At 36.1% G+C, this 25,822-nt stretch overlaps 1 protein-coding gene across 1 annotated transcript in view; it reads right to left on the reverse strand.

Moving 5' to 3' along the window:
- Nucleotides 1–25,822, reverse strand: part of WDR64 (WD repeat domain 64) — a 149,822-nt gene that overhangs the window by 96,399 nt on the left and 27,601 nt on the right. Inside the window, exons 5-8 of the mRNA XM_030868587.2 lie at nt 24,263–24,292; nt 22,899–23,009; nt 20,226–20,440; nt 17,082–17,216 (exon numbers count right to left, since the gene is read on the reverse strand). Of these exons, the coding sequence (XP_030724447.2) occupies nt 17,082–17,216; nt 20,226–20,440; nt 22,899–23,009; nt 24,263–24,292 (491 nt within the window). The remainder of the gene's footprint in view (nt 1–17,081; nt 17,217–20,225; nt 20,441–22,898; nt 23,010–24,262; nt 24,293–25,822) is intronic.

Raw genomic sequence — 25,822 nt, forward strand, 5'->3', positions numbered from 1 at the left:
GCACCTGACCTTAGTCTCCTCTTGCCTTGTATGTTTCCTTTTCTTTTCTTTTTTCATAAATAAAATGGTAATATATACTATTCTGTTCCTTGGTTTTTTCACTTAATAATATATCTTGACGATCTTTCCAAATCAGTAGGTAAAAAACTTTCTCATTCTTTTTCCTGATTGTCATAGAGTATTCCTTTATAAGACTAAATCATCACTTAATTTCTGAGGAACATCAAGCTGTCTCAAATTTTTTGTGATTACAAATAATACTGCAACTTTCTTATAAAAGTGCCATGTCATATGTATGTATTTCTAAAAGACAAGTTCTTAGAAGTGGTATTGCAAGTCAAGGGGTACATGTATTTGTAATTTTAAATTATATTGCAGTTTCTTTTTAATTCTTTTTGCCCACTAGACTACACTTCTTCAAATGTGGCTCTTTACAAAAACTGGGCCTCATAAAGCATAACTTCTATGTAGCTTATATTTTGGGGTTATCTTTGAGATAATAAACTTAAGGGGCAATACCCAGAAGCATCTTGGATTGCAATTATCACCCTAAACTTCAGGTGAGAATAAATTTTCATTATAAGGGCCCAACGTGGATTTAGGTTATAAAAGAAATGGATGTGAATTAAACACAAGCTGTAGATTTCTCAGAACACAATCACAAAGTCAATGAGAGAGCATGTAAATGAAGTCTGAATTGCAGTCTTTGGGAAGATGCAGATATAAGATTTGGCTGAAACAACTTTGTTTAATGTCAGAAAAATTATGAAGAAAAAATTTGCTCAACTAAATTCAGGAATTTACATAAGAGGCTCTTACTGGGAACCATGGATCATGTGTAGTTTTTCCAATTATGTTACTTTTTATTCTTCCTTAAACCTAAGGTAAAGAGTATTCCTTAGAACCCTACATCCAACTTCATCAACCTCTTAACTTAGAGGTTAACTTCATTAACCTCTTTACTTAGGTCAGGAATTCTCATGACCTTAGAGCAGTGGTTCCTAAACTTGGAATCAGAATCACTTTGGATGCTAAAATATAAATTCCTGATCCTATCCCTAACTTAGTAAATCGGAATCTTCAAGGGGTTCAGAAATTCATATTAAATTTTTTTCCAAAATGTTTTCTCACATATATGCCTATAACATTTACTTGTAAATTATATACATATATTACACAATTAATATAGTATGTATATTATAAACAAACAGCAATAAAAATGTGATAAAAATGTAAAAGAAAGGGAATTTCTACCCACTTTCTGATTGCTCATCTTGCATTCCCTCTGGGGTATATGCACCCTGCTTTTGAGTTGGTTCCTGATAGTTTCAAGAAAGAATATGAGAGCTCTTTCTGATTTTTTTTTTTTAACAGGAGCCCCAGTAGGAGGAGGTAGTGGGAAGGGCAGACTTCTGTAGGAACCTGCCATAAAATGGATGGAGCTTGACAGGGCAAACTGGTGAAGTGGACTTAGAATGCACCCAGGGTTGAGGTCAGGAGGCCTAGATTTTGGTCACATTCTGTTGCTAAATATATGACATTAGAAGCGTCACTTAATTTTGCTGAACTACAATTTCCCCACTTATGAGACCAAGGATTTGGATATAGCTTAAATAGCTTCTACTACTTAAAATCTTTGATTTTATGCTTTCTGTGTGGATGTGGCTGGGTAGGAGTCCAGCAGGCCACTGCATAGCTTATGTAGGTGGTGGCCAGCACTATGCAGCACACAACCTGCATAACCGTTACCAGTGGCCCCTGGATTGGGGCAGGGGAAAGTACATGAACAAAGACTCCAATGACTCATTGTACTTTCTAATCAGTAGTGTAGCTCCCCCCGTGTGGGGGAAGAAGTGAAATTAGAGCAGCTAGAGGGTTGTGGGAGAAATAGATCTGAATTTATGGATTCATTGAAAGTTGTTGACTATAGACTTTCCATATTGGAAATGTTCGGGATAGTATGTTTGAAAATTGTTCCTGTCTTACCTAAGATTATTAAAGCATTAGATTTCTGTATTAAATAATGTCTGCAGTTGGCAAAGGAGTTGGGGAGAGGGCATAGTGAGCTAAAAGTATACTCTGAAAGGGAAGTAACCAAGAGAGAGAAATTCCCCAATGACAACAAGGCCTGTGAAAGAATTTTGGGGGGCACTCAGTAGGGCCTCAACAAAATTTACTGAGTACAAACTGAATGTCCAGCACTGGCCTAGAGGAAATATCAGTGAACTGTGATAGCAGAGGTGAGAGTGTTCATTAGTTAAGATGTGTACAGGAGCCAGGCAGGTAAACTATATGAGCGAAGTGGGCTGGCTAGGAAACTACAGGGAGTGCACGGAGAGTGCATGTCCTGTGGAAAGTGGGAGCCAAGGCCCAGAGTCAGTTAACAAAACCAAATAAATGACTGTAAATGCTACCAAACAAAACACCATTTGCAGGTTGCATTTAGCTCGTGAGACTACCAGTTTGCAACCTCTGAATGAGACAGCTCCTATATTTTAAAAAACATACACGATGATAAAATAGCAATAGTTTAGACAAAATTTCCAATTTTGATAAGTGAGAATGATCATTTAGAGGAGAAAAAAATAGCTCTTTTTGTTTTAAAGTTCAAAAGTAAAACAAAGTATCAGTTGTTAAGTCCTAAGTGGGAAGTTTACTAAATAAACAGGAATAGATTATACTACTTCTATGTAAAAAGATACCTCTAAGATATTTTAAAAGATTTTTTCTTCCAAAAAAATTATATCTAGTTTATAGTAGTAATTTTTCTGACTAGCTAATGCAAAGGTAAACTGTAGTCCTAATTTATTCAAATTACTTATTTACAGTTCATGAAAAGCAGCTCTAATTCAGTAACATAAATCTAAAGTCAGAATTTAGAATTTTGAAAATGTTTAAACGTTCCAGATAAGAAGTAGTTTCTACTTATCTCTGGTGACTTATTTACACTTTTGCCAATGACATGTTTTTCTGGTTGACTGAATGAACTGAACTTGATTAGGTATGAACTGGGAAGTCATTATTTTCTTCTACCCTTGTCTCCAAACACAGTCTCTTAGTACATCATCGTGCCCCAGCAGCAAGTCTTCTTGGACCAGTTTCCATTAGAAAGGGAAATTCCTGCTAAACCACTGACTGTGGCCCACAGGAAATTCACACAGGCTAGTCATGCAGGACAGTGTCAACCTGAATGCAGCCCCACCCTATTGTCTTGGGTCCCTCCTGCCAGGTAGGAATGTGTGCATTAGGCACAGCAGGGGCAGAGCTGAGGGCCCACAGTAATTTTGGGGGCCCACAGAAATGTTCTAATTGTTCTTAAAATCAAAGGAAAAAATTTAAGTTTAGGGTCAAGAGAAGTATTTTAATTTTTTCTCATATCAGAAAAACTAAAATTTTTAGAGCCTAAAACATTAAAAAAGTTGAAGTCTTTAAAGTTATATCAAAAATGACGTGCCATATTGAGAGCGTTATGGTGGGAGGGACACATGAAGGCAAAAGTGCTCAGGGCCGCATGTCATAATATGGTCCAGCCTGCAGCCTTCAGAATTCCCCATGGGGAAGCAAGTAGTGGTCATAATGTGCATATGTCACCTGTCAAACTTGCCTAAGGTGAGCCTGTGTCCTTTGGGGCCTCAGCAAGTAGCCCCTGGGGAGCCAGATGTATTTCTCTGCTTTTTTGGCTCTCCTGGAGCTCTCCTCCAGCGGCCTGAGGTGCGGAAAACTCTCTACCACCTCCACTCTCACCCTGGGGATGGCAGACCAAATGCCTCAGCATTGCCCATAGTTCCACAGCTAGGTAACTGCATCCTCCTTTTCAACTATTTTAGAATTGCTTGTTGTTTCTTCATTGTTGTGGGTGACTGATAAGAGTCATGGGACTGGTCTGACTACCTTCTAATAATTCTGTGAGGATGGTTTAGTATATCTTTCTTTAAATGGAACTTTAGCTGAAATTCTAAGATAGCAGGAAAAGAAACATTTAATGCCCTGTTAGTTGATTATGGATCTATCAAACATTTTTACATCAATGTCTCAGCATGTAAAATGGGGATCATACATACTTCCCATTAAATTTTTTTTGTTTTTTTAAAATACCTGCCCATTAGATAAAATTAATCTATTTTCCTGGCCCACATAATTAAATGGACCAGAAATGGATGAACTGTGTCTTTCAATAAAGCCAGTTGCAACTAATTCATATAATTGATTCAAAAAAATTCAAAATTCATATAATTGATTCAAAAAAATTCAAAATTGATTAAAAAAAAATCAAAATTCAAAAAATTCATATAATTGATGTCAACTGGGAAAAAACTTAAAAGATGAGCTGCTTTTCACAGATATTTTATATACATATTCAACTGCATAGTTTTAAACAGGTTGCTTTCTTATTCTGTAACTAGGTGTAATTTACTCTAACTGGTACATACCAGAGTGTTCTCTGAGAAAGTTATGATAATATTAACTAGTATTTCCACAGCATTTTACATCTGAAGAATGAAGAGAGTTTTCACTCAACATCTTACAGTGCAGTGAGATATCTGGTTTGGTGTTTGGACTTGAGCTCAGGTCCTCCACACCATGGTCCCTCCTCAGGGATGGGGTGGTAGGCCAGGAGTTGGGGGGGACCACCCTCTTGTCTAGGATGCCTCAGGGGGACCCACCTCTAAACAGTGACCACACCAAGATAGCACTAGACTCATAGTCTTATGTACAATGTTGGCCCATATTGTCCATTCCATAACAAAATAAAATGTAGATACCATGCGCCTTTGAACACAGAAGGCTCCCAATAAATATGTTTGAATACCCTTCAGGGGAAAATACCACTGGTTGACAGTACTGTACCAGTTTTCAGAGTCACACAGAATAGAAATATATTGATTCTGGGAAGTTCCCTCTGAAATTTTCCCTGAGATAATAGTACTTTTGAAGGAGAAACATTTTCTAGTAATTTCTTCAAAATGAAAAAAAAAAAAAATCCAAACACTATACTATCAAAAGACCTTGCCTGAATCATAGCATACTTCACCTTAGTTTCCTTGCTAATGTTACACAAATTTGTGAGCTCTGATCTGGAGAGGGAAGCAGGGTAATCAGATGGAACGTTACATAATTAGGGTTATTCACTGAATGTAATACGATGCTCAGACAGGAAAGCATTCCGGGGGATCATGTAATTGCTAAAGGTGAAGGGCCATTGAGCAAGCTTGTATCCTCTCTTATCTTCCCTTGGGGTGGGGGTAGATGGGAGGAATGCAGGGGACAAAGAAGAAGTCATTTTTATTTCCTCCTTAATGATGTAAGGCAGGAAATTTGCGTGCCTCAGGTAAAGGTATTTTTTTTAGATAGCGGTCCTCACTCTGGGTTACTGCCTGTGATTAATCCATATTGTACCCATTCCCAAAGAACAAGAGAAGGTGCAATAGAAAACTTCAGATCAGAGTATGGTAAACTTTTTCTTTAAGGATCCGGATAATAAATATTTTACACTTTCCTATTTACTCTCTGCCACTGTAGCACAAAAACAGCTGTAAATAACATGTAAACAAGTGAGCATGGCTGTGTTCCCATATAACTTCATGAACAATGAAATTTGAATTTCATATAATTTTCATGGGTCATGAAATATTACTCTTCTTTGATTTTTTCAACGATTTAAAAATGTAAAACTTATTCTTAGTTTGCAGATGCTACAAAAGCAGATGGCCCGCTGAACATGGGACATGCCATTTTCTGACCCTTACTATAGAAGTGGGAACACAAAGCACAAACCAGTACAGGTCTACAGTAACTCCACCTGATCTCAGTATTAAAATTCATTGTCTGATGTATTTCAGTATCTTTATTAAGGAAACAAAAAGGGGAACTTTTACATTTATTGAGCACTAACTATATATACCATGCATTAAGCTAGGCACTTTACCTGAGTAAATTAGGTTAATTTTTACATACCTTATAACACTACGAGGTAGGTATATTCATTCCCATTTAAAGATGGAAAAACTGAGACTAAGTAGAGCTAATGGTAACGTGTTCAATGGTCACAAAGCCTCGAGTGCCAGACAGAAACCAGTTCTGACTGGCTCCATAGCAACCCTACTGAGAACCACTACATACTTTCTAATATTACAATCTGCCTCCAAGCTGGGTAACTAATAAAGAGTAATGCTAAGTAGTTAATTGCTCATCTCTTGGAATTGCCAAGCTATTAAAGGGTTAATGGTTCAACTTATATCTTGCAATAGGCCAATATTCTTTACATGGCAATATTAATAGCATATGTTCATTTTCCTGCTGGTACATTTGTGAAATTACCATACAAAATTATGACCAGAATGATAATCATTTCTTAAATGGAAAATTTTTTTTGAGAGGAGTTTTTTCCTGCCTTTCTGGGAGCTGTACTGGCTTCCATTTTAACAACTGGCCAATTATGAATTAGTATAAATGCAGTTTCATCTGTCTCAGCTTAAAACTTATCATAAGAAATTGCAGAGATAAGAATATGATGAATCTAGGGATGGAGTGGACTTGACTCTCTATTGAAATGACTCTTCAATGGCACTGACAGTTCTGGAAAACATGATTACACTGTATCACTTGAGAAATCTCTTTAGCTTCTAGATTTAGGAGAGTGACCCAAGGAAGTAGATGAAAAGTCAGCCAGAATTTGACAGAATAGATCAATGATCATTATTTGCTGAGTTTGTATATTTTTGTCTCACAGTTTCCTGACCCTCTTGGGCCAAATTCCAGGAGATATGGTGAATACTAGGAAGCTTGGAATTGAGCTTAAAGACAAACTCCTGCCTATTGCAAAATAGATGCTCTTCAGACCTAAGACCAGAAAGTACTGGCAAGTATGAAAAAGAAAACCTTCTAGATAATTTAAGTGTTTACAGCTACAAAGTACCAAATCTACAGAACACTGTAGAGAGGAGGAATTTAAATTCCCTACAATAGTATTACATAAATAAAAAAATACATACTAACATTCATTTTGAACAAAACATATAAATAAAAAGATTTATTAAACCCAAAGAATGGTTGCATCTCTGTGTGTGTGTGTGTGTGTCTGTTTGCACATAAGTAAAAATGGAATGGGATACAAGGATAAAAAGAAAAATAGAGCTGAAGGAATCAGGCTCCCTGACTTCAGACTATACTACAAAGCTACAGTAATCAAGACAGTATGATACTGGCACAAAAAGAGAACTATAGATCAATGGAACAGAATAGAAAGCCCAGAGATAAACCCATGCACATATGGTCACCTTATTTTTGATAAAGGAGGCAAGAATATACAATGGAGAAAAGATAGCCTCTTCAATAAGTAGTTCTGGGAAAACTGGACAGCTACATATAAAAGAATGAAATTAGAACACTCCCTAACACCATAAACAAAAATAAACTCAAAATGGATTAAACACCTAAATGTAAGGCCAGACACTATCAAACTCTTAGAGGAAAACATAGGCAGAACACTCTATGACGTAAATCACAGCAAGATCCTTTTTGACCCACCTCCTAGAGAAATGGAAATAAAAACAAAAAGAAACAAATAGGACCTAATGAAACTTAAAAGCTTTTGCACAGCAAAGGAAACTGTAACCAAGATGGAAAGACAACCCACAGAATGGGAGAAAATATTTGCAAATGAAGCAACTGACAAAGGATTAATCTCCAAAATTTACAAGCAGCTCATGCAGCTCAATATCAAAAAAACAAACAACCCAATCCAAAAATGGGCAGAAGACCTAAATAGACATTTCTCCAAAGAAGATATACAGATTGCCAACAAACACATGAATGAAGGCTCAACATCATTAGTCATTAGAGAAATGTAAACCGAAACTACAATGAGGTATCACCTCACACCAGTCAGAATGGCCATCATCAAAAAATCTAGAAACAATAAATGCTGGAGAGGGTGTGGAGAAAAGGGAACACTCTTGCACTGTTGGTGGGAGTGTAAATTGATACAGCCACTATGGAGAACAGTATGGAGGTTCCTTAAAATACTAAAAATACAACTACCATACGACCCAGCAATCCCACTACTGGGCATATACTCTGAGAAAACCGTAATTCAAAAAGAGTCATGTATCACAATGTTTGTTGCAGCTCTATTTACAATAGCCAGGACATGGAAGCAATCTAAGTGTCCATCAACAGATGAATGGATAAAGAAGATGTGGCACGTATGTACAATGGAATATTACTCAGCCATAAAAAGAAACGAAACTGAGTTATTTGTAGTGAGGTAGATGGACCTAGAGTCTGTCATACAGAATGAAGTAAGTCAGAAAGAGAAAAACAAATACTGTATGCTAACACATGTATATGGAATCGAAAAAAAAATGGTCATGAAGAACCTAGGGGCAGGACGGGCATAAAGACCTACTAGAGAATGGACTTGAAGACACAGGGAGGGGGAAGGGTAAGCTGGGACAAAGTGAGAGATTGGCATAGACATATATACACTACCAAATGTAAAACCAGTAGCTAGTGGGAAGCAGCCACATAGCACAGGGAGATAGCTTGGTGCTTTGTGACCACCAAGAAGGGTGGGATAGGGAGGGTGGGAGGGAGGGAGACACAAGAGGGAAGAGTTATGGGGATACATATGTATAGCTGATTCGCCTTGTTATAAAGCAGAAACTAACACACCATTGTAAAGCAATTATACTCCAGTAAAGATGTTAATAAATAAATAAAAAGGAATAAGAGTGTGACTAACTCAATTCTGCTCTTGAGGATACGTCACTGGAAAAAAAAAGGGAATTATATCTTCCTAGAATCATGTCAGTTGAAGGGCATGTTTTTGCTGACAAAAAGAAGGTACCTATTAACATTTCATTAAGACCTAATACAAGCATTCACCACCTGATTGACAGATCCTAATACTTGGAAAAGGGAATATTGGCCCATACAAATTGTTCCCAAAGGAAAACTTGTGCCTTTTCTTTCTTGCAGTGTTAGAGTATTTATTATTATCATAGATTTTGGCAGCATGCGGAAATCAGTGTTCTTTAAAAATCCAGTCTCCACAAAAGACCTTAAATATCTATAAGCAAATAATAATACTTTCAGTTGTTAAGGGGTTTTAGTTTTCAAAGCACCTTCACCCATTTCAGCTTATTTGAGTAGCACAAAAATCCCATGAGCTAAGAAAGTTAGTATTATTCCTATTTATAAATGAGGTTATTGAGGTTCAAATAAGTTAAAAAAACATGCTCAAGACTCTTGGACAATGAATAAGTGGCAGGCGTGATCTAGAATTCCCTTGCAAATGTATTCCTTTATTTATATTCTCTCATAGTGAAAAGCACAGCCACGTATATAGTTCCCCCAAACTGAGCCTGGTGTCTGCTGCTCTAATGCTTTTCTTCTAGATCTTTGGATGATTTGCTCTTCACCTCACTCAGATCTCTGATCACATGTTATCTCCTCAGAGCAGTCTCTCGTGACCATCCTGTCAAGATTACTGCCTCCCATCACTCTTTATCCCATAATGCTCCTTCATCTCCATCACCTACTCACCTAAGTCTGTATTGTTCATTTGATTATTTGCTCTCCCACTAGAATATGACTCCAGGAGAGGAGAGAGTTAGTCTTTTTTGTATACCATTATATCATTTCTTGGAACAGTTTTCGATCTATAATAGGCATACATTAAATATTGTTGAGAATGAAAAAATGAACCTTAGATTCCTCTCTTTCCTTTATTTCTCTCATCCAGTAGGTCACCAGTTCTTGTAAATTATACGAGAATCTGTTCTCTTTCCATCCTTACTTTCACTGGTTCAGTTCAAACCCCCATCATTTCTTTTCTAAACTATTGCCATATCTTCCCAATTGGTCTCCTCTTTTCAACTTGCCTTTCCCCAATCCATTCCCCACTTTGCTGCTAGGGTAATCTGTCAAAAACACGAATTTTATCACTTTTCTTTCTAAAGTATTCAATGGCTTCCTGTAGCCGTCAGGTTAAAATTCCAACTTTTTATCATGGTATGCAGGTCTCTTCATGTTTTGCTTATCCAGTCTCATCTTTCCCAACTCTTTCTCTCTGTTCCGATCATATTGAACCACTTACAGTTTCTAGAATTCACCATCTTCTTCTTCACTTCTGTGCCTTTATAAATGTCATTTCTTTAATGTGACTATTTATCAACTCTACTCTCCTGCAACTGCTTTACCTGGCTAACTCTTACCAGTTCTTCAAAACTCAGTATGCATGACATTCCTTTTCAGGAAGCTTACCTCAATTTTTATCCACACCCCCATCCTACCTTAAGATGCTCTGAGAACTCTCTTCTGCTCCCATACAACTCTCTTAAATCGATATCATAACACTTATCACCCTCTCTGGGAATCTATTTCCTTTCTCCCTCATTAGACATGAGAGCAAAGACCTAGTCTTATGCATCTTTAAATTTCCAACATGTAATACAGTGCTTTAAACAAAGTAACTAACCAATAAGTATTTGCTAAAAAAAAAAAAAAAAAAAAGTGAATATTCAGCCTCCTGCTCTAGAGCTTCTTCTGGAGTCATCTATGTAGTTTTGTTCAAATTATAGGACTATCAGAAAGAGATTGTTGAATACAAAAAAACTCAACAAGCTTAGTGTCTTGGAAAGACACATCCTTAAACATAATTAAAATGCAATAAGTACAAAGACTGAAGCATGAAAAGGGTACCTAACGCAGCTGGGGAAGAGGTTGCTGGGAGAGGTCAGGAAAATTTCCTAGAGTTGGTATCACTTGATCCTTAAAGGATTTACGGGGTCAGTTATATCTCAAAAAACTGGAAACAATTTTAAAAATAAAAAACTTCCCTCTTCTCAAAAAAAGAAAAAAACCCCACAGGATTATGGAAGTTGAGGTAGAAGAACTAAGAGGAAGAGTGGAGAGAGTATTTCAGGCACTGAACATGTACAAAGTCCCAACATGCAGTATCCAGGGATCAGCAAGAAGTTCAGAGTAACAGGATAACAGGAACCTAAGAACAAGGTAGTAAAGAGCAGTGAAGTGGATGAAGTGGAGAGGTTAACAGGAACCAGATAATGGGAGTGCTGTGGCAGGTGATGGAGAAATGTGAAGGACATTGAGATGGTTGGATATCATCCTTACAAGAATAGTTTGGGAGAGTATTGGGACAAGAGGGTAGTTGGAGAGAAGAGCCTAGGACAATAGAGATACAGAATATAAAATAAATTCAACAAGAAGTTTTAAGGCAATATAGACAAATTGGTGACTGACGATTTTTAGGGGTTGAGGGAAAAAGGAGTCATGTGGGGTTGCCAAATTTCTGCCTAGATGATTTGATGCATCATGGTGCCACCAAGAAAAATTTTAAATTCTATAAAGGGCATAGATTAAAAAGTGGGGGAAGTGAAGTGAAATTTAAGGGGCTATGAGATATCCAGGTGGACATAGTGAGTAGGTATACGTAAGTCCAACATTCAAGATAGCTTGGGTTTTCATTAGTATACAGGTATTAATATGTTGGAGAAGAGGAACATAACCCAAGAATTGAGTAGAAAGTGACAATTAAGGTTGGCTAAGGACAAAACTCTGGAGAATACCACTGCAAAAAGAGCAGGCACAAAAAGAGGAATCACAAGGGAAAAGGTCAGACAGTAAGATACCGGGAGAAAACTCTGGCTTCCCAAAAGCCAAGAGAATAGAGTTTTAGGATGGGTGAGATCAGAAATGCTGAATGCTTCAAGTTTAATTTCCTTTGGTCTGACAATGTAGACATCATTGGCCAATTTGAGAGTCTTTTCCGTAGAGTAGTAGCCGGGAGGCTATATGAGAGAGGATTTTAGAGGGAATGAGTAATGTCAAGATAGTGGGGATAGTGAATGTAGAGTACTCTTTCCAGAAGAGGTGTAGTATGATAGATCAAAGGACACTAAAAGTCAAGAAAAGCGTTATTCAGATCACAAGAGACTTGAGCATTTTAGGTTGAAAATGAGAGAGTGGGAGAAACTGAGGTAGCAAGATCCTGGAGAAGAAGTTAAGTGCAGGGTCGCCAATGGAAGGTGTGTTACCAACCTCTGAAACAAAAAGAAAAGACTTAAGGCTGGGTGTGGATATAGAAAATTCTGAAAAGATCTGGGGTGTTGGGGAATTACTCCTGAGGCCACAGGGTTTTTTTTGTTTTGTTTTTTGTTTTGATCATATGGAAGGACAGGACATCGGTGGAGGGTGAAAGGAGTTGAAGTTTGGAATAGTCATTGAGAGGAATAAGAGGGGGTTAATCAAAGGTATGTAAAAGGATTGGGAGACTGGGCTAAGGGCTCTGCTGAGCAAAAGGGTTGGGATTTTGCTGATCGATATGTTGGACAGATAGGAGTATAAATCAAGGAAGAATGCTGGTGAGATACAAACTCAGATGATTAACTTGGGGTCCAGTCAGGTAGGAAGGGAAGAAAGTCAAGGAAAGGGCTGATAAAATTCAATCTACTGAGAGATAAAGGTATCAGAGACCTCAGCAACATCACTGAGTCGGTATAGTGCGAGTTGGAGTGTTCAAAAGCTGATATGGTGAGACGTGGAGGTCTGAGAGAAGGATACTGGAACGTAGCGCCTGTCAATATTGTGCAGATCAATTTTTGATTTCTATTTTGTAATATTAGATTGACAATAGGCAACTAAACATACCAATGTAAAGACAGTCTTTAAGAAGGAAAAAAAAAGCCACTTCATTTATCCAAAAGCCACCTAGGCACGTTTATTGTGTTTGCTTTAAACTTTCTTGTGTAATGAAATCACTGGCAAGTTACTTTACATAGTCTCCTATATAAGACTTCTGGTTCTTATCTCTATGGGCTTGCTGGAGGACCATTATTTAGCACTTCCCTTTCTGAACTCCTATTATGTCTATAATCCTAAACCAGTCAACTGGCCTTTAACTTGCTCTTCTTTGCAATGCAAATTATCCTAAGTAGTAGTGTGCTGATAAACGTTTAACATTCATTGAGCTGGGGACAGGAAAGTAGAGATGGTAGTGTGCCATCGCTTTACAACATTTGCTGTTTTCCATGGTACAAATATTTCTCTCATGGCTGATTTCAAACCAGCAAAGGGACATCTCTTAACGTGGAGTTAGGAAAAGATATAGAGTTGCACACCATTATATAGCACTGTGTTCTTCAGGACATAAAACCCTCAAGAACATAGGTAATAGTAAAATGTAGTAAATATATAAGAAGTAATGAATTTTGAGTATTTACTGCCTTTGTTTTCAATATAATTGATTTGTGAGCTTATTTTAATCATGGCAGAGTTTAACAATAAGTCGGCCAAATTCCAGACATGAGCTGGCTGCACCATACTGCTGATTTTATGTCTATATTTCTTGTCTTCCCACTTAGATTTTAAGCATTTTAAGACAGGGGCCACGACTTAAACATATTTGTATTGTCCACAGTTCTTAACACATTCTGACTTAGTAAATATTTGTTGAATAATTGATACAGTTCTGGATTAATGGCTGAACTACGTTACCTTATACAGCTTTCTGGTTGCCATATAAACTGTTAGAATTACCCTGGTAAGTGTACTGGTAGTATTTGTTCTGTGGAAGTCATGGTTGTAGGTTTGTATATCTTGCAAATAAAAATCCTTTCTCTGGATGTTGAAGCAGAATATATTTTTTCTATACCACCACGAGGACATATTATATTTGTATATGTTTTCACAATGTTTCCTTATGATTATGACTGTATCATGAATTGCCAACATAGTATAAAATCAAACTGGAAATAAGGTGGCATCTAGTTCTTAATTAAATGTTTCAGAAATGTATTCCTTTAAAATGCCAGAGTATAATCACTAGCTAGTTAATTATGTCACAAAAACATAGAAATAATATTTGTGGTGTCAGATGTGGTGTCAAGAAATGAAATTGTTTTTAAGGTACTGAAGAAAATTTTTAAATCATCTCTCACTGTAATATGTTTTACACCAAGATAAACATTTTCACCTTTTTCTACGTAAGGGGAAATATGTGTTTTTCCTGAAGACTACAGCTTCCAGGAAAACTTAAGGTAGTCAGTCATCTGACTGACTGTGATATTCTCATCTTTCATTAAATTTCTGTTATTCCATTGCTTAAATTAAAAGCCTTGGAATTTAAAGAAATTCTAGCTCTGTATGTGCAAAGGCTATCTTTTGTTTTCCATTTTTTTGTGAATTTCACTAAAACTTCAAGAGGACCTAGGAGGTATCTATCACTTGTGTTTTGTTAGGGGGTCATATTTGTCTCTCTACTATTTTTCCCAGAACTTTTAAAGTTGTACCCTAAATGCAAAGAGAAAAAGAAAGCAAGACACTGTCTCATTTCAACTCACTGATTCTTTAAACAGAAAAACAAATTCAGAAGAAAATGATTACAATTGAGAAAGTAAGTTTTAAGAATGGAATTGAATCACTAGGTAAGGGTTTTGCAGTTTTAAGTTTTTACCCATAGTGTTTTGTTGTATTTTATCCCATTTTTTCAGTTTTGATATATAATCGTAAGATGTTGAAACTGTATAACATGAGTTGATATATATACACATTGTGAAAGGATGCCCCTTAATCAACACATTCATCATCTCACATGTTTTTTTTTTTTTTTTGGTGTGAACATTTACATTCTACTTTCTTAGCAAATTTCAATTATACAATACAGTGTTAACTATAGTCACTACGTTTTACATTAGATCCTCAGACATTTTATAGGTTTTATAAAAACCTATATGAAAGTTTACCAAACTTTTATGAACCTTTCCCTATGGAAAGGGAACCCTTTCCCTGGTGATGACTGTTCTACACTTTGTTTCTATGAGTTCTACTTTTTTTTGGATTTCACATATAAGTGATACCATGCAGTATTTGTCTTTCTCTGTCTGGTTTATTTCACTTAGCATAATGCCCTCCAGTTTCATCCTTAAAACAAAGTTTAAAGAAGATCTTTCGCTTCTTGTTGCAGCAAATCGGATTCTAATTTGTGGCTCAGTGCATTTTTTAATAGACAATTTTTTAAAAGCAGTTTTAGGTTCACAGAAAAATTGAGTGGAAATTACAGAGATTTTCCGTATGCTCCTGCCCTCCCACACATGCATAGCTTCCCCCATTATCTACATCTCTCACCAGAGTGGTACAATTGTTAGAATTGATGAACCTACACATTGACACATAATAATCGCACAAAGTCCACAGTTTACATTAGGGTTCACTCTTGGTGCTGTACATTCTGTGGGTTTGGACAAATGTATAATGACATGTGTCCACCATTATAGTATCATACAGAGTATTTTCAAGGCCCTAAAAATCCTCTGCACCCTGCCTATTCAACCCTCCCTCCCCCTGCATCCCAGCAATCACTGATTTTTAATTGCCTATCCACAGTTTTGCCTTTTCCAGAACGTCATATAGTTAGAACCATGCAGTATGTAACCTTTTCAGATTGGCTTCTTTTACTTTGTAATATGCATTTAAGGTTCCTCCATGTCTTTTCATGGATAGCTTATTTCTTTTTAGTGCTTTTAGTGCTTTTTAGTGCTGGATCATATGGCAAGTATGTTTAGTTTTGTGAGAAACCGCCAAACTGTCTTCCAAGGTGGCTGTACCCACTTTGCATTCCCTCCAGCACTGAATGAGAGTTCCTATTGTTCCACATTCTTGTCAGCATTTGAGGTTGTCAGCGTTTTGGATTTTGGACATTCTAGTAGGTGTGTAATGATATCTCATTGTGATTTTAGTTTCCACTTCTCTAATGATGTAGAATGTGAAACATCTTTTCATATACTTATTGCCATCTGTATACCTTCTTTGGTGATGTGTCTGCTCATATCTTTTGCCCATTTTTTTAATCAGGTTGTTTGTTTTAGTGTTGAGTTTTAAGAGTTGTTTGTATATTTCCGATGACTGCCCTTTATCAGATATGTGTTTTGCAAATATTTTCTCCTAGTCTATGGCTTGTCTTTTTGTTCTCTTGACAGTGTCTTTTTCAGAGCAGAGTTTTTAATTTGAACGAAGTCCAGTTTATCAATGATTCCTCTCATGGAGTGGTATCTTAAAAGTCATTGCCAAACCCAATATCATATTTTCTTCCAGTTTTACAGCTTTGTATTTTATCTTTGGGTCTATGATCCATTTTGAGTTGTTTTCCTGTAACTGGTATAATGTCTGTGTCTAGATTGAGAGTTTTTATCAGGAATGGGTGCTGGATTTTGTCAAGTGCTTTTTCTGCATCTGTTGATGTGATCATGTGATTTCCTTCTTCTTTAGCCTTCCCTAAAGCAAGGACCCCAAGTTCCCTAAAGCAAGGACCCTAAAGCTTCCCTTTAGCTCCCTTGTGCCAACTTGGGGTCCTTGCTGCCATCACCAGCCCCAGGCATCCATTAATCTACTTTCTATTTCTATAAACTTTTCTGGGCATTTCCAACAAATGGGATTATTCAATATGCAGTGTTTTGTGTCTGGCTTCTGTCACTTAGCATAATGTTTTTGAGGTTTATCCATGCTGTAGAATGTATCTCTCTTAAAAAAATATAACAGCTGTTTTATAGTTACTATATATTCGTATACCCTTGCTATATATCAGTATAACTATTAATAAATATTTAACTAGGTAGAAAATAAGACTACACACTATTCAAACTCATCTGTCTATAAGAAAGCCATTTGGTGTATTTATTACACATGGAATATGATGGTTGTTCTACAGATACTCACAGGCTATTGTTTAGTCAATTGACCTGTAAGAATGATTTTTAAAGTATAAAGTTTTACCAATAGAACACTATTTGGAAAATATAGCTACACCAATATTGATTTACTTTAATAGAATATAGCAATAAAAAACAAAGGAGCAAAACTGCTTCTAGGAGGACATATCATGTTCAGATTTGCATGAGTAACTTTAACTTCCTCCTGAAAATCTAATTAATCTTGTTGAACAAATGGAATACTTAACATCTGAGATGTCTAAAAACCAGTTTAAAAGCTCCAAGGCTGCCATGGGTTTCAGGAAAACACCTGAAAGTCACAGAATGTTTATGCATATAAACAATTGTACTTACAAATTATCCTCAAGTCTCTTCAAGGATTCCAAAACTAATGAATGAACACTGTCTGCAGAGCAGGATCCAAAGCAATTTAGGGCTGAAATGTATCTAATTTTCATAACCCAGTCATTATGTAGCTTCCTTTTAACACTGAGAATTACAAGAAAAAAAGGGGGTTATGTTAGACTCACAAACACATCATGTTGAGTTTCTCTTTGGTATTTCACTTTTACTTTAACCAAATCGCAGCTCTGAGCTGTGGTAAAGCCTACATGTGTAACACTATCTTATGCATTATACTTTCAATTGTTTAACTATATGATCGTCATCATATTTTAAATGAAAAAATAAAAGTTTATCATCAGATTTTGAGCTATAGATTCAGAATTAGAGGAATAATCTAGAAGAAACCCAATCCAATATTGACATGATCATCCTTACCCTACTGAAAAAATTCTGATCATGCAAATGGAGGACTGTGTTTTATATTGTTTTTTATCTTGTATGAGTCAATTCATTTTCATATTTCCCATGAATACATTCAAAACTGAAGAACTAGGAAGTTTCTAACCCAGATCACTGGTAAAGCTGAGGCTAGGACAGCCTTCAAAGTCTTTGTCAAAGGCTTGCTCATCAGTACACAGGACATTTGAGGGAGAGGTTTAGCACTAGAGGCCAAAACTGCCATAAAATTCTTCTTGTCTTAACCTGGAAGAAGCCATCTTCATGGTATTTTATTTACTCATATTTTATAGTGTATTTGTTTCCTCGTCCACAAACACTTATTGAGCACTTATTGTATCCCAGGTACCAAGGACATAAAGATGATTAAGGTAAAATCCTTATCACCAAGTTCCTTAGATTGTAGTTGAGAAATAGACATATTTATAACTCAAGGCAGGAAAGTTTGACAATATTGGATTAAACAGAGTGGGAGTCGGGGGAGATTTCTTTTTTCCATGCCAGATTGTGTTAAATTTTGAACTCTGGATACTGGCTAGTTCTTTCTTTAATTTCTACAATGTTTTGCTTCAACACTCGGCTTATATATATATAGACATTTTAGTCTCAAATAATTTGTCATGTATATAATGATCACCTGCATGATTAAATCATCTACAAAAGAACCAGTATGAATTAGCATTCATTTAACTGTACTCACATTCTTCAAATTCCCCCAATCTCATTTCTAATATATCTGTCTAATGGAAGCAGAGATGGAAAACAGGCCATGGAATTTTCTGACATGTGATGCGCATCTCAGTAAAGAGAAGATTCATGTCTCAGCATCTATTCTAAGAGCCTATCATAATTGGAATAAAGTGCTTGATAGTAAATAGAGCAGCACATCACATACTGGGAAACTCCCACATCAGAGTTTAATACTTTGGTGGAACTAAGTAATACTGCTAATATATGAAGGATGGAAAATGGAGCCAGATAAACATTGTGTCATTCTTAGGGTTTCAGCAATGGGCTAGTCTTAATTCCTTTGTAGCAATAGATGTAATGAGCTTTGAATTACATATTCTATCTCTGGAATAAAATATTTGCTATATTAATAACAAAATATAATCCTGTATTTTTCAAAGTTTTTTTCTTATTCTAAAAGGAAAATTTTGTTTGTACAAAATTTAGGAAGTAGAAAACCATAGAGAAGAAAAGAAAAATCACTTCTCTGAAGTTCCAAAGAGAATCATCATTAACATTTTGGGATATTTACATTCAATATTTTTCTTTCTAAGTAGAAATACGCAGACATACAAATGGACACATATACATACTGGCACGTATACATAAATAAAACTGGATTCAAGGTACATAAAAAAATAAGAAGTTTTTTACTTAATATTTTATTATGAACATTTTCCATATTATTAAATATCTTTCAAAATATAATTTAATGGAGATGTATGGCATTCTCTAATATGGTTATACTATGATTTACTGAATGCCCTTAATGCCTTAAATATTTTTTAGGACTCTGACAAAAAATGAAATTTACATATAAATGTATTACACATGTATGGACATATTTATAAAATATGTAATTATATTTGTAGAATTTATATTATATCACACATTTATATAATACCTGAATTATTTATTTAAATGATTACTTATTTAAGTTAATCATTCCCCTATTGTTGGACACTAGATATTTTATTATTAGAAATAATGCTGTGATAATCATACTTATATTTTTAAACACATGGAGATCACAGGTCTCAATGTATAAATGTTTATTAAGACACCTGATGCATCTGCCCAAATTGCTTTCCAGAAGGGATTCAACTCATACTTCCACCACCAGCAGTATGCGAGAATGCTCATCTCACAACATCATACTCATTTTTAATCTGTTCTAATTTTATGTGAGAAGTTGTATATGATTATAAGTTGTACTTCTTTGATTAATAAAAAGGTTGTATTTAGTATAAAACTTGTATTTCTGCTAATAAAAGTAATATATGCCTTACTCTAAAAACTTCAAAAACACTACAATTATAAAGCAGACAATAGAAATCACCCATAACCTCATCAGTTGGAAACTGTTCTTAGCATTCTTGCCTGATGATCAGTTTGAAATGTTTATTGACTGCTGTGTGGGCATGTGAGTGAATTAACTGTTCATCGTCTTTGTCAGTTTTTATCTTGAGAAATTATTGTTTTTTAATTGAATTCTAAAACCTATTAAAGATTATTAACCAACTGTCTGTCATATCTGTTATATATATTTATCCCAGTTTGTTATTTACTTTCAAATGTTATCTTTTGATGTGTATAGTCAAATCTATCAAACTTTTTCTTTGAATTCTGTATCCATTGCTTTTATGTTTAGAATTGTCTTCCATATTTAAGTACTAGTAAACAGCCATGTATGTCTTTTATATTTTATTCATGATTTAATTTTTCACTGAATTCATTCAAGTACTTATAGATTTTCATTGTCAGTAGCATTTAAAATAGGAATTTCAGTTGCTAATTTTCCTGTCTGTCTTCCCTATTATACCAGAAGTTCCTTGAGGTAAAAAACATTTCTTTTTCAGCTTTGTATTTAAAATCTCTACCATGGGGTCTGGCATATTATTTTCACTACATAAATACTTGAACAATGTCTATATTAAAACAATTGGATTATTCCCGTAATACCCTTACCTTTTAAAGTTCTTTGAGTCTAACACCTGATATTGTAATTTTTTTTTGGATTTTGCCTGCTTGAGTCCAAAGTCATCACTATTTACTGTGAATTTGTTCACAAAACCACCGTCGTCCCCCAAGAGGATGTCATCTTGGCAGAGCTGGTCAGGCAGAGACACTACACACACACAGAGGAGGCAATGATCCATAGGTTTTATGACAAAATAGTTTTCCTAGAAACAGAAGAACACTTTTAATAAGTTATCGTGTTGCTCTAAATATCTAAATATTAAATTTAAATATTGCTCTTATTATTTGGTAAGATTTTACTTTCTGATGTTTCTCATTTTAGATATTCCCACTGTTAAAGGAACTTGAAAGAAACAAAGTTAACTAAGTAGAAGTTAACGAATGAACTTCTCACTTTGAGCCCAACATTGTGCTTTTGGGTGTTTTGTGGGGAAAAAGTGTGAAGTACCTGTCTCTAGCTCAATAAATAATGAGATTTTCTGATGTATTACTGTGAACATTCCTTTCTTGAATTCGTAAGGCAATATTAACAGGAAGCATTAAAAAGTTGAGGTGTTAAAAGACCATTGAAATTAAAATGGATGGTAAATAGGAAAATCTAATATCAAAGTCCCAATTACTTTACAAGGAGAAAAATATCCTAACGTTTACATTTATCCAAAAATATTCAGCAAGCATTTATCAAGCTGACTCTATACTATTGAACTGGGTTCACTAAGCTATATGGCCATTGTTTTCCTGGAGCTTAATTTCTACCTAAGGAGAAGAAAAAAGTATTTAAAAATTTTTAAATTTGTTTTGTTTCCTATAGAATGAGTGAGACTTGAGCATATTTAGAGGTTCATTCAGTCTTTCAACAAATATTTATTGAGCACCTACAACATGGCAAGAACCATTCTAGGCATGGGCTTACGGTGATGAACAAAAATTTCTGACTTTGTGGAGCTACTGTCCTAGTCGGGGGAGACAGATGAATTAAACAGATAATTCCAGATAATGGGATGTGCACTTAAAAACATAAGCCAGAGCGCTGTGATAAAGAGTGACTTAAGAGGTCATTTTGGGTCCCATGGTCAGGGAAGGTGACCTTGGATCTGGGACCTGAATTGGTTGAGAGGAAGATTCAGAAGAGGTTGAAAAGAAGGATCCTAGGAGAAGAGATTAATGTCAAAAAAGATAGAAAGGGAAAAGGCTATGGAGTCTTGTCCTGGACAAGGCAGGAGGGGATGGGGGGGTGTCAGATACAGGGAGTGTCAGATATTTTGTCTTTAGAGAGAGGAAGGAAGAAAGAAAGGAAGTAGTGTTGTATTGTTAGTTAAAGCTGTAGGTGGAGGGCTGGAATTTGAAAGAGGACAAGCCTTTCAGACTCAGTATTCTCAGAAACAGGAAGAAGTTCATCTGTCGAAAGGGCAAGGGCTTGAGAAGAATAATGGAATTTGGAATACTTGCCAGGAGTGGGAAAGTGAGTTGGCAAGAATCAGAAAGAGATTGATAAATGCCCCTGAGTGCTCAGGTGAGTCTGCAGACCCTGAATTTGTAGTGATGACAAATAGTGTGGCTCTGAGTTTTTCTCTAGCAGTGCTTAGCCACTGCAAAGGAGCAAAGAAGGGCTATAGCATCTATCCGAGATTCAAGTTTTGAAGGACAGAGATTTAAGAGATGATCCATCCAGGAGGTAATGTGAGAAGGGAAAGAGGGAAGAAGCAGGGGTACTGAAGAGTGGAAGAAGATGCTTTCAATGAACTGGAGGCTTCTATGAGATCGAAAAGCAAGAGTGAAAACAGGAGAGAGCGGGAAGGAAAAGAAGTTGTAATCAAACTATACGACATGAGATAGTGACACATCACATAATAAAATACATTAAGCAAACAGCTGCCTTCTTTAAAATCATCTTGGTATAATTAGTTGGCCAATATTGTAGACAAGAATAGGAAGTTTACTATTTTACTGAGACTAGTATGGCACAGAGGAAGGTTAAATTATTTGTTAATCCTACATGTCCTTCAAAGTCAGCCTGCTTCCTGAGGACGTTTTTATAATAACCCCAATGCTTAGTGATCGCTCCTCTCCCTGAGTACCTGTTCTTTTTTACTTTACTTTTTTGCTATACCATTATATTATATATTATGTTTGTTTGTGAGAATCTTCAAGACTGAGTTTTGTTTGAGTGTAGGGAACATGTTCATTACTTCTATATGTCTACAGATGCTCAATAAATATTGTAAATTGGTTAAGTGGTAACATATCACTAACTGAGGAGATTAACATTAACATCTGCCCATTCGATTTTTTGCCAGGATTATGCATTTGATTTTAGTAGTTTTCTTGCCAAATGAAGCTGGACTGAAGAGAAAGGCTTTGAACTGGTTAACATGAGTATAACCAAAAAGATAATACGTGGATTCAGAGAAAGGTATAAAAGAAGAAAGGAACTAATCATTCTCTCTCAAAAACAAAACAAATTAAACATACACTAAATGGAAAGAATGTTCCCTTTTAATTAAGACTCACAGAATATTGATGCTGGACTTGATTATCTTAGTTAAACTCCCTCATTTTATATATGAGGAAACTGATGTTCAATAGAGAAAGTGTGTTGCTCATTTCCTCCCAGTATGGAAAAGACAATCCAATTTCTTTGAGTATCTCTTGGCACAGTACCTGGCTGCTCCCTTGAGCTTTATGATCCCAGACAATAATGGTCCTTTCAGTAGTAGCTACAATTCGTTTCAGCTGAGAGAGGTAATCACAACCTGTAATCCAGGAGGTATCCTGATAGAAAAGCATAGGATTGGCATGTTGTGTTTTGGAGTATATTGTGTTTTGTTTTATCACACAATGGTGGCTACTAAAAGAGCAGATTACTTACATTAAAAGCCCCATTTTGCCCCCTTATTTGCAGAGGAGCCACACAAGATCTCTTCTTCAATGTCCTGAGAAGAAGCTTCCATCTTTTTCCCTTTCACCCTCAGCCTGAGTTTCTCAGAACCATCATCTGGAGAATGACACAGGTAGAGCCTGGCACAGTTCTCTGGAAGCACACAGCCACTGACCAAGCAGTCATCTTTATGCACTGTTCTTTTACATGAGAACACTTCTGCACAGGAGCTCAGTGGGACTAGATTTAGGGCACCGATTAAGTGAGTTTTCTGGCCCTGTCCTCATGCTTAAATTTTTTAGCTGGAAAAGACCTTGGTGGTCATCTGGTCAGTGATCAAGTTGAGGTCAGTGAGTCTGCCTTGTGCTTTCCTAAAGTCACCAGATTGGCATGGCTAGGATCCATAATATCTCTGACAACACACTACTTTACGAGAACAATGGCTCCCACTCATGAGTGTCTTCTGTGCCAGAAACTGCTGCCTGTGTTTCAGGCATGCCCTTGAACCTTCTGTAAAACCCATTAGGAATTTTAAGAAAGTTTAAGAAATGGAGGCTCAGAGACTCCTCTGCTTGGCACCCTCAGTGCATTTCAGTGCATACAAGCAGGGTGAAAGTCAATCCTTCTCCATCTCTCATAAAGCCACGGTGGGATTCTGAGAGCAATTCACCATAGCTTTACAATATCTGCCACAAGATTACTGTTCCAGTTAGCAATATGGATTAAATAAATTACAATATTGCACTCAAGTTTTTTAATGCTGTTTTCAAGTTTAGAATAAAATGTTTTCAAATAATTTTCACTGGCTATTTCCTTGTTCTCACAACATGGGTTTTGTCTGTCTTTCACTTTCCTCAATAGTGAGCACTTAGAAAAACAGGCGAAGATTTTAAATTGAAGCTTCCAAGGAATAGTCAGCTTCCAAGCAATTCTCTACCATCAAATTAACTCAGAAAGCAAGGTCTGTGTCCTCTTTGCTGTTGCTCAAGCTTTAGTTTGGATCCTAGTCAATAAAGATAAAGCTACAGTCTATGAGAACCTCTTATTCTCAGAGTGTATTCAGGCTCTTCATTGAGATTTTGATTAGTTATGGAGGAACCATCATCAATCAGTTTAACTTAATTAGGAATTTTTTTAAAGTACTTACTGTAACATTGGTGCTGGTCTGAACTCTCATCTATAAGAAAAAGGAAGAGAATAATGATCCCCAGCTGGCACTACAATTAAAGATGAAAATGCTGGCTCTAAAGCAACACGGTACCTCCTTGGTTAACCTCACTTGTCATTTCTACCTTCTGTTAGTCTCCTTGTTCCTTCTGCCTCTGAAAAATCTAGCTGTAATCTAGCTCTGTAAAATAATGCACTGTTTGCTTTGGGCAAGTTTATGTTTCCGTGGCTTGTCTTTAAGCCTGGTCACTATGCTCTTAGGCTTAAACTTTATTAGTTATTTGTTCCTTCTATTTGCAAACTGCCTCACATTCTTTAGCTATTCAGAGCAACCTTTGATAACAGAAATTGGGACTGCAAAATAATACTAACAGCAATGGCAAGAACGGTAAACAGGTCAATATGGATATAGATTGATACAGAAAAAAAAAACTTTTCATTTGAGTTATCTCTCAAGTTACTGAGATTTAAGAACATTCTATCCAGTGGGCTTTCTCTTTTATTCAATAAATATGTATTGAATGAATATCATATCCTAAGTACTATGCTGGCTGAGAATCATAGATTTATCCAAGCAGAGCTAGTATGTATTACTTGAGCAGCCTCTTATACCCTTAAAGCATCTTAAATGCTCCCAAGGTAAAGGTTAGTGTCTGAAATATATTAATGACCTAGTTTCTTTTGCATGCTCTAATGGTCTTGAGGAAAGTCTAGAAAATGGCTGCCCAGAAGGATGGCTCATGTGAAAAGGAGAAAAAGTAAATCGAGATTACTAAAACTTAGTTCTGGTCATCACAGACTGTCTTTCATCTGAAGAGTTCAAAAATGCTTTTCCAACCGGGACTTTTTTCTAGATGGAAAAAATAAAGGGCTCAAAGACATTCCTCCTCTATTTCTCTATCTCTATCTTTAGTGGAAGTCACTTGTTTAAAATTCTCTTATCTGCTCTAAAATTTTTATAATCCTTATATATCTTCTGAATTTTCTAAATCTAGCCTTTTTGTAGGAACTTTCATTAATGACATTTACAGTCTACATCACCAAGCCCTCCAGCGAGCACCATGAAAATCCTTAAATGTATTTATTCTACCTCAGATAGAGCCTAAACTGTGGGTGTAAGATATTTTGCATTATTAACGGCTATCTTTTAATAAATTATTCCTGTGACCTGCCCTGCCAAATTACTTTTCTCACAGAATGTACCATCCTATTTTTAAGGCATGCAGCATTCAAAATACTATTTATTCCTGGAGTACCAAATCTTTAAATAGAAACAGGTGGTGAGCATCTGCATGTTCGTGAGTACACATGTGTGCGCCTATAAGCATGTGTGAGTGAGTGTGTGTGTGAGTGTGAGGGAGAGAGAGGGAGAGAGAGAGAGAGAGAGACATATCTGGAAATATGATAATGCCCTCTCACTTATTTCACATAATCCTGAACTATTTCATTATGAAGATCATAATTTTCCTCCTCACTGTTTTTCTTTAGATACCATGTTAGTTCTATTTTTGAGGAAATAAAGGTAAAAAATGAGAAGGGA

This window comes from Globicephala melas, chromosome 1, assembly GCF_963455315.2.
Source record: "Globicephala melas chromosome 1, mGloMel1.2, whole genome shotgun sequence".
Lineage (NCBI taxonomy): Eukaryota > Metazoa > Chordata > Mammalia > Artiodactyla > Delphinidae > Globicephala > Globicephala melas.